The 15,636-nt window shown below is 51.8% G+C and overlaps 2 protein-coding genes across 2 annotated transcripts; one reads left to right on the top strand and one right to left on the bottom strand.

Annotated features, from left to right (window-relative positions):
* The first annotated feature begins 1,482 nt into the window (after positions 1–1,482).
* On the top strand, positions 1,483–4,588 carry LOC149809193 (uncharacterized). Its single transcript, XM_089994958.1, has 6 exons — positions 1,483–1,791; positions 2,116–2,200; positions 2,490–3,131; positions 3,467–3,624; positions 4,154–4,408; positions 4,460–4,588. The coding sequence occupies exons 1-6, from the start codon at positions 1,483–1,485 to the stop codon at positions 4,586–4,588; spliced, it is 1,578 nt and encodes a 525-aa protein (XP_089851084.1).
* Positions 4,589–9,597: 5,009 nt separating this feature from the next.
* On the bottom strand, positions 9,598–14,367 carry LOC149809192 (transmembrane 9 superfamily member 2-like). Its single transcript, XM_089994957.1, has 7 exons — positions 14,249–14,367; positions 13,750–13,941; positions 13,475–13,676; positions 12,942–13,295; positions 11,792–12,279; positions 10,477–10,898; positions 9,598–9,791 (listed from the first exon to the last, which is right to left on the bottom strand). The coding sequence occupies exons 1-7, from the start codon at positions 14,365–14,367 to the stop codon at positions 9,598–9,600; spliced, it is 1,971 nt and encodes a 656-aa protein (XP_089851083.1).
* Positions 14,368–15,636: the final 1,269 nt, after the last annotated feature.

The following is a 15,636-nucleotide window of genomic DNA, read 5'->3' as shown; positions in this document are numbered from 1 at the left end:
GCTGGCGAAGCACTGACTCGATTGCCGATCCATTGGTGCCGACCGATGCCCCAATGGGAAAGCACAAACTGGTAATCGGTTCATGCATGGCTGCAAGTATATATAAGGTTTCCCGCGTACCTAACAATGTTGAACTTTCATTTTCGGTTTCTAAGCACGGTAGCCGAGGCGCACCCGGCGGCTGTCCGCTTTCCTTGTGCCTTCCTGTAACGCTTGGGTTGTGGATAGCTGATCTGAAGGCATTATCCAGGCTGCTCGAGCGACGAGTTTGCACGACCGAGGCAGTGTCGCCACGGCAGTGCTCGAGCAAGGAGCTCCGGGCAAGAACAGGCCCGGATGTCCTCGCTGAGCACATCGCCACAATCGAGGTGTCACCTCTCGCCACTCATGCAAGCCTCCGCAGCAGAAGAGGGTGCTGCGGTCATTGCAGGCATATTGCAGAGAACAAGTCAAGAGCTGCGCATTCTTCCTGTCATGATCAGCCCTTGACAGTGTAGACAGAGTGTGCTCAGTGCATCCAGTCCATGCATCCAGTCCATTCATGCTCAGTGTATCAAAGAGTACGCTATTCAGGCAAGTTTCCACTTTTTCTCCGCTGTTTGCCCGAATAACAAACTCTTTGAAACACTGAGCATGAATGGACTGGATGCATGGACTGGACCACAATCGCTCGCATGCAACTCGGGGTAGCAGTCATCGGCTACCCCCCCAAGGCTCGTCTTATACATTGATTGTCCTGCCGCTTGGATATTGTGCTTTCTCTGTCCGTCCAATGTCCACAACGTTATGACGACTTCACGTTTTCCCTAGATATCTGTGATAGGCCACCTATTCCTAGAGTTACAACACCACAGCAGCAGCAATTCTCTCCACGCGGCAAGACGAGGTGCAAAGGCAATGAAATCACACAAGACCTTGGCAACAGGAGTTGCTCTGACAAAAGTGCACGCACTGAGAGGCATGGACAGAGAGGGGTTTGTGATAGCCGTCAGCAGAAATGTGTCACATGCCATCTGCTATCGTTTAAGAAGTAACAAGCGAGCGTCGAGCACGCAACTTTGAACTGTGCTTAAAAGGGGTTTTGTCACTGAAGTATATATCGGCTGGGTTTTTCCAGCAGTCTTAACTGGTGCGCTACCAGCGCACCCTATGAAACGTGCGTCCTCGTTCAAGCCCTGCGACATGCGAAAGTGGTGCGCAGAAACGACAGAATTGGATGTATTCGTATGCTTATTTATGTACAAATCAATTTGTGCATGGGCAAGGCCTTTCGGAGAAAAGCAGTGTTGTGCGTCCTGGACGTTGCGGGTGCATGGGGGAATGAATGTTAAACATGTTGCTAAGTAAACCTCTCGACTCTCGTAAATGTGTATGCAGGAGAGCTGCCCCACCCAGATATAGGCAGCGCAGACGCAGGGCGTCCTCCCGACAACGCACACGTAACGGTGCCTCAGCCGGAAGTACCCAGAAGGGACAGGAACTATGGTTGTGAAGGTGCAAGAGTCCGACGGGGTGAAGGTCTACAATGTTACAGCCGGCAAGAACCTTCCGTCGTGGGTAACGGACAAGCGGAGAAAGCAGTCACTCAGCAAGGACGACTCCTTCACCAAACACGTAGAGCTTATTCAGGGCTTCGGTTTTCCGTCGGCCTGTCACAAAATCAAGCACACCAAAGATCAGCAATATATATTTGCTTCTGGGATCCATGCACCTCGTGTTCAGGTGTTTGATGTCCAGAACCTTTCGCTCAAGTTTGAGCGCCACTTTGATGCAGAAATTGTGGATTTTCAGGCATGCCCCCCTCCCTCGGCTCCTCTGCGTCACGAGTCGCTGTGCAGACTCAATGCTTGCATACGGACAGGAATGCTAGGTGCCCCAACTGCAACACGCACCCCACATGTCAAGTGAAATTTCCACATGTACGTACGTCGCAAGGTGTCACGTGACGGCACTCTTAGCTGAGCAGTGAACCATACTAGAAGAACCCGGTCCAGACCGTGTCCAGCATCATATGTTGGTTTGCCAAGCAAATCGGATCAACGAAGTGCAGTCATGTTTGTGGGAGGTGTATAGACTCTGCTAATCCAGCATCTTGTGAGCTGAGAGTGTGCACAGCGCGGCCGAGATGGTCTTGGTGGCTGTCAAAATTGCTGGAGCCAAGGTGTCCGACAGAGGAGCTCGCAGGCACACGTAGACATAGGTACGTATGCGAGCTCACAGGCCGTAGTCCAATCAAACTAAACGAAAGTGTACGGCGAGAGCGGAGACCTCGCCGCGGTCGAGGCCCTGTTACATTCCCAAAGGATGATGATGTATTTTTTATAACACTACCACATCCAAATGACATTGGCAACGTCAAGAACTACATGGGAATCAGTGCTACCATTACCGTCACCTGAGGCAATCGCGCAATTGCGCTTATATATGTCATACAATCCAAAAAAAGTACCAACGTTCTCATGATCACCAATCTGTGAGCTTGTGGACAGGCAACCTGCGCATGAACATCACGGCACTGTTTACTTGGTTGCAGATTCTGACAGAGGACTACTCCAAATGCGTGTTCCTAGGAGCAGACCGGACCGTCAACTTCCAGACGAGGATGGGCAAGCATCTGATCACGCGCGTCCCAAAGGCGGGGCGGGACCTCGCGTATCTCGACTTCAACGCAGAGCTCATCGTCGTTGGAAGCGCTGCAGAAATCTGGCGGATCGACCTCTCCGAAGGCCGCTTTCTGAGCCCTCTGCCAACGACGGTGCCGGCCGTCAACGCGTGCGGGGTGTCCCCGATGCATGGCATGGTGGCCGTTGCGGGTGAGGATGGCAACCTCGAGTGCTTCGACTTCCGCGTCAGCAACGCCATTGGCTGCTTGGATGTGGCGACAGCCCTCGGCCACCCTGATGAGGCGCTCACCGCGCTCCGTTTTGATGACAGCGGCCTCAACATCGCCGCCGGGACTGCAGGCACGATTTCGGCTCACAACCCCCGCACCCCCCGTGTCGTGCACTTTCACCTCAGGCGCAAAACTGTCGCACTCACGACCAGGCTGTTGGAAGCTTATGGAATATTCTGGAAGTTTCTACAGCTTAGTCACGAAACCCAGGCTGAGCCACGTGTTCCCACAGGGACATGTAGTCTTGGACATGTATTGTAAGAATTTGTCATACAACGATGCCATCCCTTGCAACGGTACCTCATCCACATCTGCAAGAGTGTCTGGAGTTCATCGTCATCAGATTGCAGAACTATGCGCGATCGTCGCAGGGAACAGATGCGAGGGAATCCTGTCTTTTCAACGTCCTCAAAGTATGCTCTTTCTGATTGTGTGTGGTTTGCCGTGGAGCGAGTTGCAAAACGCTGTTTGAGTGCTCTTGCGTTTTGCTGCTCGATTTCTGAACGCGTACGCTCGCATGATGAGTGATCGCAATGTGCCACACATGCTGACAAACTGGTGGCACGCTTGCAGGGGGCAAGGTTGCTATTTTTGACCTGCGGCGGTCAACTCCCATGACGGTCAAGGACCACATGTATGACTGTCCCATCAAGGACATCAAGTTCCACAGAGCTGTGGGTGATCACACCTCGCAACAGCGAGTGATTTCCACGGATTCGCACATTGTCAAGGTGCGTGTCACGCACCGCACTTGGCCTCCGATCGTACCGCTGCTTCTAAGAAGCAAAGTTCGTCGCTGCGGGGCTGGTGGGCCCAGTAAATTTACCGCTGCAGCGGTCAATTGAGTGGTCAAGTTTCATTCATTTCATAACCATGCAAGCGTTGAGGTGCTCTGGAAAATGCTGGCTGAGGACGCTTCATGTATCGTTTGACAACATATATCGGATGTATCATTTTACAACACTACCGCACCTCCATGCACGTTGGCAGCTCCAAGAACTACTTTGGAAGCATGTACAAGCTGTATTTCATCTTCATGCGAGCGGTTCCCGGCGCATGAGATGATGTCATCGGGCGTGGTTGAGTGTCCAGAGTTCTCGCTATACACTGAGTGATCGTTCTGCGCCATGGTATTGCATATGCCTCGCAGCTGTGGCGTCCGAAGAAGCCTCGGCAAGGTCGAAACCGGTCTCGGCAGCCGGATTTGGTGCCATCGTATTATTGCGCACACGCTTGTTTCACACGCGTGCATGTGTGCAGATCTGGGACATGCAGAGTGGCAAGGGTCACACCAACATTGAGCCAGGGCACGGAGACATCAACGACTTGTGCATTTGGCCGGGCTCCGGCCTCATATTCGTGGGGGGCGATTTCACTCAGATCGGCGTCTATTTTGTGCCATCGCTTGGCCCAGCCCCCCGCTGGTGCAGCTACCTGGAAGGCGTTGTCGACGAGCTCGAAGAAGGTGCTACAACCACTGTGTATGACGACTATAGGTGTGGCTTCCTTCCGCGTGTATTCCTCATGTGAGATCACCGGGGGTTTTTTAATGCCTCGTCATTGCAGCAAAGGTACATCGCCGTTCTTGCCAATGGTGCTGATGTATCTTCTGTTACACAGAGAGACAGAATCACCATTGCTCAGGCTGTTGGAATCAATACAACACACACTCGCAACGGTGTAAAGAGCCTTTAGGCCACGTCAGCAATAGAGATAGGATGATGTATCTTTCACAACGCCACTCCATCCACATGGACATTGGCAACTCCAAGAACTGCTTGGAATCAGAGCCATTACCACTGCCTGAGGCAAGCATGCCTGGGTCAGCCTGACTTGCCATACCCTGACCTGGCAAGTCAGCTTCTTCGTCCTCTGCCCTGCAAGAAATCCTACATTTGTGTGATTTGTGGCATAGGTAGCTCCTCAGTGGCGGTGCGGTTGGGCCGGGATTTGGCTTCAGAGGAAACGTCGATTGCGTTTGATCGTGCCGGGTGTGACGTGTTCATGAGTGCTCGAACGTCTCTTTCTCTGCGAACTCATGTTGACCATCGTGCATCAGCTCTACAACTGCATGGCAGATGCCTTGTATGTTCCAACCTCCTGGTGACGGTTGGGACAAATGCCATACTGTAGTGCATATTGTGAGGAATCCAGTGCCACCTGAAGGATGCAGCCAGGCATCCGGTAAAAGCTTTGAGAGTCAGTGCCGTGCACGACGGTTGACAGGAAGGGGCGCATCGCGCCATGCTCTTTTCTCACAGAAGGAGAAAGTGTCTGCTTTTAGGTCCAGACATTTGTATCCCTGTTGCGCACGGCTTTACATGATTTTGATGATGATATATGGTTTTACAGCATTACCAGATCCACATGGACATAGACATACCCATTGAGTGGTGCATCTTGCATGAAGCGCGACATCAAGTACAGGGTTGCAATTGCCATCATGTGGCAAAGTTTTGCACAAGCCTTGGCTGGCGGGATCATGAGCTGAACACGAGGTTATGAAACTGGCAGGTTTGTGACAAAGGCGGACCTCGAGCGCCTGGAGCTGGACCATCTTCTCGGCACTTCAATGGTTAGGGCGTATATGCATGGGTTTTTCATCGACAACCGCCTCTACCACAAAGCCAAGAACCGCAAAGATCCGTTTGCGTACGAGGTCTACAGACAGAAACGCATTGCCGAAAAGGTTGAGGAGGAGCGGCAATCACGCATTTCATTGGTACGATCCCACATGCTTTTACTGCAAGTAATAAGAGCATGTGAAATGGCTGACATACATTCCCACGCATGTGTTCACACTGTAGACAATAACAAGCACATGTGTTTCTCGTGGTCGATTCTTACCGTCTGATGGTAGTGTGTGAGATTACGATGGGGACACAACAAGCGGAGATGACGATCTTGCATCGTCTACAACACTGCTGCATGATGATGTTGTGTCTTTATACAACGCTACCACATCCACATGGACAACTCCGAGAACTACTTGGGAATACATTACTTGGGCATGCACATAGATATTTGCGATCACAGAGTGTCTTGGGATCAAAACCGTGGCAGAGTAAAGCAAGTACTTGAAAGACAAGTTTGATGGCCGCGGGAGCATGCAACGCCTGTATGTACCTGCCATTCATTCATGGCGGGTTGTTGCAAGCTGCCGTTGCGCGGCAACTGAAAGAGAGGCGTTGATTGCAGGTCAAGAAGCTTCCAAAGGTCAATGCTCAGGCCCACGTCCGGCTGCAAGCTGCGGAGATGGCAGCTGCTGACACTGAGAAGAAGAATATCAAGAAGGACGGCGAATCGGCGACTGACCTGTTGCAGGATCATCGCTTTGCTGCCCTCTTCGAGGACAAAGACTTCGAAATCGACGATCACAGTAAAACGTACAAGGAGCTCCACCCCAATGCAAGTGCGATCCAATCCCCTGCTTTTCCTTTTCACTCCTTTCAATCACAGCATTGCTTGTATGCAGTTGCACGTGTCAATAGGATCTGGCAGGTCAATGGGAAGTGCTACCAAAATCTGGAAGGTGGAGTCGTCTGTCCTTCCAGGCAGCAGATAGGAAGCCTCCAGCGTGGTCAGGCTGAGCAACAACTCAGATGAAACGAGGGGCGGTAGTCAGCCATGGTCAGCTCATCCAAGTATTGACGTGGTGCAGGCAGTAGGAAGAAGACAGCAGAGGAGAAGCTCATCGAGGAACACTTTGAAGCCCTTGATGATGGTGACGATGACGACGAGGACATGGACGATGATGACGATGATGAGGATGCTGACGATGCATCCGATGCGGACGAGGGTAGCGATGACGAGGATTTGGACCAGTGCGTGCCTATGCTGTATCTCCATTTCTGTTGCACATATGAGAGACCTGTGTGCCTGGCATGCCAGCTGTCAGGCGGCAGGATCGGTCTGAGGCGTTGGTGTTGCAAATGAATTGTATGCCTCTGCATTTCCAACTGGGACCGCCCGTTCATGTCGGCCTTATGAAATGTCAAACCATGTCAAACCACGGAGCAGCATGTTCTCAATGATGGATGTTGGGTAGTGAATACATGGCAATTGGGATGACAATGTCCAGCTGTCATGAAGCTCGAGGTAGTTGGCAGAGCTTGAGACTTCATAAGTCCGATGATCTGGCACACTGGATGTAAGTGCGGGTGGCAGCAAAGTTGTGGGCTGCTGTGATTGGTGGGCACTTGAAGATGTGTCAGGCGCCTGAGTGCTTTGTGTGACTGCAGTGTTTATAAGAAGGCCAGGATGTACTCTGCAAAAGACGAGCAGTCTGCCGATCTGTTTGCGGCCGGCAAGTCCACGGCAGCTCAAGGTAGCAGACCTCTTGGGGAGAGAGTTGCAGCAGCTGGTACCTCCAGTGCTGGCCGCTCTCGAGTCGGGGGCAATCGAGAACTCTCGTTCAAGCCAAGGTGAGCACCGTCGTCTTCGTCATCGCACTACAGTGATTCGCCAGAAAGGGTTCGACCCCCATGTTTGCCCCTCAAAGTAATGCATTTTCAGGCACTGCGACCCGCAAATTTCAATGGCTGGTGAAACGCTGTCGCATTGCGCGGTAGATGGCGTTTCAATGTCATCTGGTTGCAGTACGGCATACGTCATCATCATGGTGTAATTCCCAGCTTGCCCTTGCAGTGGTCAGTGCCCTTTTGTGTGCCCTGATGGTTGTGGGTCGGCGAACTAACATCGGCGATGTTAGTTATGCTGTGTCTGTGCTTGCGCTTGGAACAGGAGATGACAATGATGTCTGGATGCACATGCATTGCTGTATCTATCAACATGATGTTCAGAAGCACAGGACTTTCTTGACAGCGGTAGTATGTATTGTTGGCTCCATGTATCAACTTGAAGATGCAAAGGCCTCTCTGTCTGATGATAATGATGAAGATGTACATTTCACAACACTACTGCATCCACATGGACGCTGGCATCTCCAGGCATTACTTGAGAATCAGTGCTACCACAAGCATACCTGGAACCCTGACTTATACCTTAGCCTGACCTGACAATTCTTCTTCTTCTTCTGTATCTATGTGGTGGTTCAGCAGTTTGTTTTGGCCCACAGAAGAGCTGGTGACAACTATGAAGGCTCCTATGGCGGTGGAGGCAGGAGGGGGGGAAGCAGGGATGACTCACTTGGGGAGGAAGGTGCTGGCCGCGGCAGCAGAGGGGGCATGGGGAGGGGCCGGGGAGGCAGATCTCAACGTGGAAGAGGGGGTGAAGGTCGTGGCGGAGGTGGTGGGGGGAGAGGCGGTGGGGGGAGAGGTAGGGGCCGTGGCGCAGCCGTTCGAGGAAGGAGCTCCCGAGGCAGGTCGCCTGTTCGTGGTGGCGGGCGAGGTGGTGCACGCAGAGGGGGCCGGTGACATCATGAACGGTTATGTTGAAACATACAGTTTGCGCTTTTTCGTATTGTTGTCCTGTCACAATTGGGGGCAGCAACGGGTGTTGAGATTCTTCGTGAAAGCAATGCCATATTGGTCGTGCCATATTGACAGGTTTCAGTGATCAGTCTACCCTGCCTTGAAGTGTGTTCTTGCAGCTACTTCTCCCGTTGTCAGCCCGCAGACACGTACTGTGCAAGTGTTTATGCGGAATTGAACTGTCATATTGCTGCACCGTAACAATACCAACAAAGCTTGCAAACGGGCGAGCTTTCTGGGAGCGTGACATCATTTTTGTGTACTTCTCCTATACGCACACCTGAAAAGTTCACCAAATTTCTCTATGTTCACATGGCGACGAGTCCAAATGCGTGACCATAACCGCCACGTTGGCTGGTATTGTCATGGTAAGTGCTTTGTGCTGCAACATGCTGATGCGGAGATGATGGCCATTTGAATGTTGTAACGGCCATAGCCGCTAAGGTACTGCATAAATTTGGGCCGCAAGCCACATGTGACTCGCTGATAGAATGCAGGCAGCTGTCTGTGTGCCACGGCCATATACTCACCCAGGAGCTGTACAGAGCAGATCTTCTCGAGGAGCAAAATGTGGAATGCAAAATCCACTCATGATTTCCTTGGTCACGTCGCTCAGTAGGTGAGCTAAGTGCACTGGAACCACGCCTGGCATTCCCAAAACTTTCGAAGACAAGGTCAGAGCCAACACAAGTTCGCCAGTGGGTGGAACCTTGTGAACGCTGGGAACTGCCCATGCTTGCTGTCTGCACAGCCCCAAACATGCAAAACGCAAACCTTCAATACATGATTCGCAGGCATTCACACATGTTCAAGCACTCAAATGTTGCTAAATGGAACTTTGAAAAGATTGTGTAATGTTGAGATGATCACCGCCACTGCAAAGGTGGGTGGTATTGAGGCCTCCGTTTGCAGTTTGCAAGACAGCTTTCATTCCGTAATCATCATTTCAATCAATAAACATGCACCACTCAACCCAGCACATCGGTGTCTTTGATCTCAAGTGCTCAGCAAACTTGCAACCAATCATGGAAGCCGGAAGCAGTGTCAACTACAGACTTATTAGCCGCGCACTCCATCTACACCAAGCAAACACATACCCTTTGAGCGCAGAGTGGCGTAAATCAATGGGGCATGATTTGACTACACTTGCAATCATGGCATCGCCATAGATGATTGTGGTGTGCTTGCTATCAGGCTGACACCAGCTACATGTCATTCCAAGAGTGCACTGTGCTCATCCTGTACTTGACAACTTGCATGCCGAGAACGGTCCTACTCACACTTGATAGCATGATAGATCCTTCTCACAAACATAAGGGACGCCCTGAAGCCGATCGTGCCAAGCATGATGAAGAGGCCGTAGCATGCCATCCACATGTAGCCAAAGAAGAAGGTTGTTTGCATGAAACCACTCATCTGACTTCGGAACTTGTAGTAGTAGAAGCAGTAGCCGTACACAAACACACCTGCAGTACGAGGGGACCCATGGATATCAACAGCAGAAAATGGGCATTGCCTTCCAAGCAACAGTGAGTCAGGTCGTATGCATTCTCGTCCATCTCATAAACATCCACTGCACCTTGCTTGGCAAATATATAGCTTGTATGACTCCGGCGTGGACCATTTAGTACGTTTCACTCAAACCCAGCATTGAGACTACAAGCAAGCTACCAAAGCAGGCTCTCATGAAATTGTACTCCCAATCAGTAGTTCGGCTGCCTTGAACCACCCGCAAACTGTTGCTTCAACAATTCGTGTCTCGTCTGTGGTGTCTATGGTGGAATGTCCGCATGCGCTTCGACGCCCCTCACGTCTGCGAAGTCAGTCGGACGTAGTCTGCAGGAGGCGTTCCAGTGCTTCGACAGAAAGAGTGTTGACACCCATTTTTGTCCCAACAACTCATGTCTCTTGCTTAGACCGTTGGGCACGGTCGAACCGGCAGTCGTACATGTAACTCTTCCTACGCATACCCAAAGTAGCCCTTTCATTATACGCAGCTACTGAGCATGCTGGGAGAAGCCCAGTGTAGTTGCATATAGATATGCATGTTCCATGTATTTTCAGGTATCTGGACCCATAAACAGATCGTCTGGAGAAACACCGAGGCCGTTTGTTCCACACGGATTGATGGATCGCTAGAGAGGAGCTCACCTGTGGATCCACCGCATAGGAAGGAGCGCCACCACCATCTGTGGTCCTCCACAGCAAGCTGGAAGTAGGTGAGTGCGACGGTGATGAAGGCGGTCACGACGATGAGGATGAGGAACACGATGAACAGAATGCTCCAGATGACGTACACCTTGTGGCCCCACACGCTCGCAAAAATGTAGTACAGCTCGACATAGATCGCACTGAAGGGCAGGAAGCCTGCCATGGCCATCTGAGGAATGGTGCCACGGTACCACGGGAGCTCTGGAATCTCACGGGGGTACTTGTTAGTGCGGCAAGGCGCGTAGAACTCGGCCTTTGAGTTCTTGCCGGTCACGCCCATGAAGACCGTCAGCGGCACCGTCACCAGCGCCCAGATGACGATGATGATGACGATCGTGCCAAACGGCAGTGCGGCCATCGACCTGCACGGACAGCGGTGCTGTCAGCGCGAGAGTTCAGGCGGGGTTAGTGACTGTTTGCGTCCAAATGCTGTCCAAGGAATTAAGTAGGGGTTCGCATGTTGTTGCTCACCGTCGAAGAGAAGATTCTGTGCGTGTGCGCTCGCCATTCACTGAACCGTCATTTCACTGCCTTTGCATTCCGGATTTACTTCTGCCACTATCCAGCTGCACCTGCTGTATTTTGCCTATGTTTGTCTTGGCTGTCTTTGACGCGAGGCCAACTTGCAAATGATCGCATGATGTTCATTTGACTTCGAGGATCTGTAGATGCTTAGTCATAAGTACTCGATTGTTGCACTTGAACACAAAGTCCAGTGGCGTTCTTGCGAACAAAGGTGTTTGCAAACCCCAGGCATCCAGGAACTCAGAAGATAAAAAATCAAGGCGAGATCGATGCTCGCCACACACCGCCTGCCAGCAACTTGAGCCAAAGCAGAGCAATGCATGATCGGCAGCAACCATGCTGATGATCCAGGACCATTAGCATTATAAGGGTTGAGAGAAGCACACAGGGCTTCTCACAGCATATGGATCATTCCCAATGGATCAAATCAGCAAGCTATCTACTTTCGCAAAACAGCCCGTGCAGATTGGATCCAGAATTTCTGCAGAAGCGATATTTTCCCAATCGCCCTCCAGACATCAAAGATGTAACAATCGGGCTACTCAAAACATGATTGCTCTTGCGTTTCGTATACCACAAGATATTCTGCGCAGGTATTGGATAAGCACCATCACAACATGAATGAGTCATCTTGTTGCACCAGCATATGCCGGACATACTCCCAGAGGCAACATGCGTCCGCAACTGCTTTGGCGTACAGCACATCAGATTTTGTGAGGCATGGTCGTACCTGTATGCGATGGCGACGGTGTTGAGCACCGAGAACATGAGGAAGAACGGCCCCGAGAACACCGTGCAGGTGAGGAGGATGTTCCGGACCCAGAACTCGCCATCCATCTGCTTGTAGAAGCTCGAGGACGTGTAACCGGCGAAGCCGGCAGTGAGCGCGTACAGAACGATCTGAGCGGTGTAGAGGAGGCCACGGTTGTAGGGGTAGAACACGCCGATGAGGGCAAGTACGAAGATGAAGAGTGTGAGGAACACGAGTTGCGTGCCACAGCCGACCAGCGCGCAGAGCAAGTTCTTGTGAGGGGGGAACCTGAACACGTCTCCGTGGATGTATTTCCACCCTGACTCGTCCTCGTCCAAGAGCGGGCCCTCGTCTTCTTTTGTGTACTTGACAAAGTCGTTCTTGAGCACGCGCATCAGGATGGTGGCGAGGAAACCGGTCAGCAGCAGCACCGTCACGCACGAGTTGATGATGGAGAACCAGTGGATCTGCAACCAGCACATCCTGGTCAAATGTGCCACTGGACCACGCTTGGACCGCACAATCACTAGCATGGAATGAACGGTCCGAGATGCCTTACATGCAGTTCCTGGCACTAATCTTATTCTTGTAGTATTTCTGGGATAATACTTGGGAAAATTTTAAGTGGTTGGTGAGACCACAACAGATGTCTGATACCACAATATGAAACCAGGAACCAGACCAGATCTGATCTGGTACAGCATCCCCTTCCAACGAAAGAGAGAACGGGCGAAGGGTAAAGTAGCGCTCTTTGCGTCGTTTTTCTGTGCCACTCTTTGTGTTGTTTTTCATTGTCGCCTGTGGTGCTTCATATAGCTGCGCAAATAGAATGATACATGCTCCTTCGCCACGAGGCTGATAATGGGGACCGTGGAAAGTGTAAACGAATTTGCAGTTACGTGACTCTGGCATTGTAAGCATGATAGCAATGCCTCGAAGAATACACAAGACCACAAGACTAATGTACGTTTCATAGCTTATTGTATGTGGTTCAGTCTCCAGACTCATTAGAGAAGCTACAGAGTGTAGAAACCCTGCAGAGGTGACATCAACTTCCAAATTGAGCGTGCGCTTAGCCCGGACTATGTACTGACCGCGCCTGTAAATGCAGATTGGTGTTGTGACGTACCTCGAGGTGAATGGGATTCCTGGACACCTTCTCATACCGGTTCAGCCGTTGATCAAATGGAATTTTGGTCTGCTCCCACTTGACTGAATAAGTGAAGTCTACAGCCAGGGTCTTTCCGGAATTCTTGTCCAAAACGTCCTCTGAGACATCGATGCAGTGGTTGGGATCCGTTGAGATGTTGATCTCGATGATGTTCTCATCATTGTAATGAATCTCGAAGTGGGTGTGGGTGAAGAGGTAGTAACGGAACTCTGGCTCGCCTGCCGGCTTGAGGAACTTCTCAATTTTTCCAATGAATCCCCAAATCGGCAGGGAATCATAGTACATCTGGAAGTACCAGTCGTCCTTCACTGCCTGCAGCGCAATTGCTACAGCGAATAACGCCAGGATCGATCAGCAGACCAGACGGGTGCCAGGACGACGAAGACAAAAAAAGCAATATTGAACAGTCGGCATCCAGCGTGTCCCCTTTGCTGTCTGCTGCGGGCGCTGGTACACTCAAGCAAGCCAGACACCGCGGAGAAAAGGCGCACCTTCCTAAACAATGCCAGCTCATCGTAGGTGACGTGCTTCGTGCACAGAGTTGCATGAGGCTGGTCCACTCGAAACGCGAGGTCATAGGGCGTGCTGGAGTCTCGGTTGGAATCGATAACCTCACCGACGTGGGTGAGCAGTTTGTACTTGACTCCCTGCTCCGGCTTGCAAAACGGCAAGCGATAATACTCGTACGTCTCGCTGCACACAAGTCGACATGAATATTGCACATGAAACAACGATGATTGCATGCGAGAAAGGGTCGTGAGCGTACCTTGGATTGCTGAATGGTCCCACCTTGTTTGCCCATAGGGGCACCTCATCGTTCAGCTGAAAGACGTGGTTGCTGTCACTGAGCAGATGGCGAGCTTTCAAGTCCCCGAGAGCATGTCCTCTGAGAGGAGATGCCTCAGTACACCAAAGCACTCCCAGGCAGAGCAAGACCGCGGACAGCATGGTTTTCAAGCTGCAAGTCCGCCAAACCTAAGTCATGAACATGTTCAACCAATGCCGCACCATGAGCACGCGCAAACGAAACTGCAATGCGGTAGGAACGCGAACTGTTAAGTTGGACGCCTTTTCTGACTCTGTACTTGTTGACGCAGACACCACGATTCATGTGCAGCTCAAAAGCGCGCCAGCTATCTACCTAGACTTCGAAGCGAATGATTGAGACGGTAGCCCAGATATCGACAAGGGATGATTCTGATGCACCAAGAACGTGCTTGGCATCGAAAAAAATGCCTGGGTTCCTTCATATGGTCGCGACGCACCCTGTGCCAACGGTGCATGTAGTCACAACGACATACCGACGCCCACTCTTGTATCCTGGAAAGCCCGTGAATACAGGCAGCACCACTAAAGCAACGATTACATGTTTCGTTGTTGACATCCATTAGCAGTGCCGATGTCGCATGGTTCCGGTAGTGCCCAAGAAATGTCAAATTTTGATGTGCAGGCAGAGGGGGTTGTTCAAGTCAAAAATACAGTCCTAAAGTCCCTCGATTTCAGCCATGAAATTCTCAAGAGTGTTTGATGTGTCCACAGTCTCCATCACTCGGCTGGGCCCGAGTTGTGGGGCCAAACCAAAACCAGCGTCCTTATTAACCTGCCGCACAGGCACAAGCCGGGGCTTGTCCGACACTTTCTGCCGTTTCACACGCACGGAGGCAGGCACCATGGACATTAAGCGTGCATCTTGCTGCGCAGGTATCGTGCGTAATGCTGTAGCAGCTCCCTCCACGACAGCTTGTGCAGGCCGCTTGAGCGGGGGTGCAGCAGCACCAACGGTCTCCCCGTAACCAAGCGGAGGTGCAACCCCACCGTAATGCATGGGAGGGGGAAAACCAGGAGGCGGCAAAAAACCCGGGGGGGGCCCTGATGGTGGAGGCAAGATCCCAGGTGGGGGCCCCATAGGTGGTGGAAGCATATCAAACGTGCCTGGGGGCGCGTCGGCAGATGGAGGCGGGTGTTCGGGGGGTGGGAGAACATCCAAAGAGGGTGCGCCAGGAGGGGGCGGCAGCGCATCAGCGCCGAATTGAAGAGGGCGATGGGGCGCTGGGCCTGTTGGGAGAGGGGGCGCCTTGGGGGGCACTGGCAATTTGTCTGTGGCTCTTGTGGGATCCATCAGTTCAACATCCTCTTTGTACCGCTGTGGCTTTCCTGGTGGGGGCTGCCCTGTGGGATTGTGCACAGGGTCGAAATATACAGAGTCTTCCGGCCTGCGCTCTGGTACCCCGTGTCCGTACGCTGTAGTCCTGATCGCGCTGCCATCAAACTTGGCCTTCAACCGTATCTCCTGCAGTGTTTTGCCACCGGAAATCAGCGCAGTTGCTTGGAATGCGCATTGCAAAGTAAGCTAGCTACGCACAATGCTCAATGCTTCTTCAAGTGCGCCCTACCGCACGTGCTCATGCCATTCGTGAGTGCCTGTCGAAGCCTGTTCAGACCTGCATGTTTGTAGCAACACCTATTTACACGAAACTACTCATTTTGATAGCAATGTCACACGACTCTGTATTGCCTGATGGTGGCCATCAAGGTGCATGCAGTGCACCACAATCGTTCGTGAACCACCTGTATTCCTGGACATTGTCTGTGGAGGCACGCGTTGAGCCCAAGACCACACGAAAATATTAACATCCTCTATATATTGCGATGC

This window comes from Nuphar pumila, unplaced genomic scaffold (assembly GCF_984573655.1).
Source record: "Nuphar pumila unplaced genomic scaffold, dmNupPumi1.hap1.1 HAP1_SCAFFOLD_1579, whole genome shotgun sequence".
In the NCBI taxonomy this organism is placed as follows: domain Eukaryota; kingdom Viridiplantae; phylum Streptophyta; class Magnoliopsida; order Nymphaeales; family Nymphaeaceae; genus Nuphar; species Nuphar pumila.
The sequence above is the reverse complement of the archived record's forward strand: the minus strand, read 5'-3'. Positions and strand labels throughout refer to the sequence as shown.

What these genes read in the sequence shown, in the direction of transcription:
- LOC149809192 (XM_089994957.1), bottom strand. Translation starts at nt 14,367, where the DNA reads ATGTCAACAACGAAACATGTAATCGTTGCTTTAGTGGTGCTGCCTGTA. An exon ending in GGACCATTCAGCAATCCAAG is followed by an intron (nt 13,677 to 13,749) that starts GTACGCTCACGA and finishes ACTTGTGTGCAG; the next exon opens with CGAGACGTACGAGTATTATC. An exon ending in AGCTGGCATTGTTTAGGAAG is followed by an intron (nt 13,296 to 13,474) that starts GTGCGCCTTTTC and finishes ATTGCGCTGCAG; the next exon opens with GCAGTGAAGGACGACTGGTA.
- LOC149809193 (XM_089994958.1), top strand. Translation starts at nt 1,483, where the DNA reads ATGGTTGTGAAGGTGCAAGAGTCCGACGGGGTGAAGGTCTACAATGTT. An exon ending in GCAGGCACACGTAGACATAG is followed by an intron (nt 2,201 to 2,489) that starts GTACGTATGCGA and finishes GCTTGTGGACAG; the next exon opens with GCAACCTGCGCATGAACATC. An exon ending in CGGATTCGCACATTGTCAAG is followed by an intron (nt 3,625 to 4,153) that starts GTGCGTGTCACG and finishes GCATGTGTGCAG; the next exon opens with ATCTGGGACATGCAGAGTGG.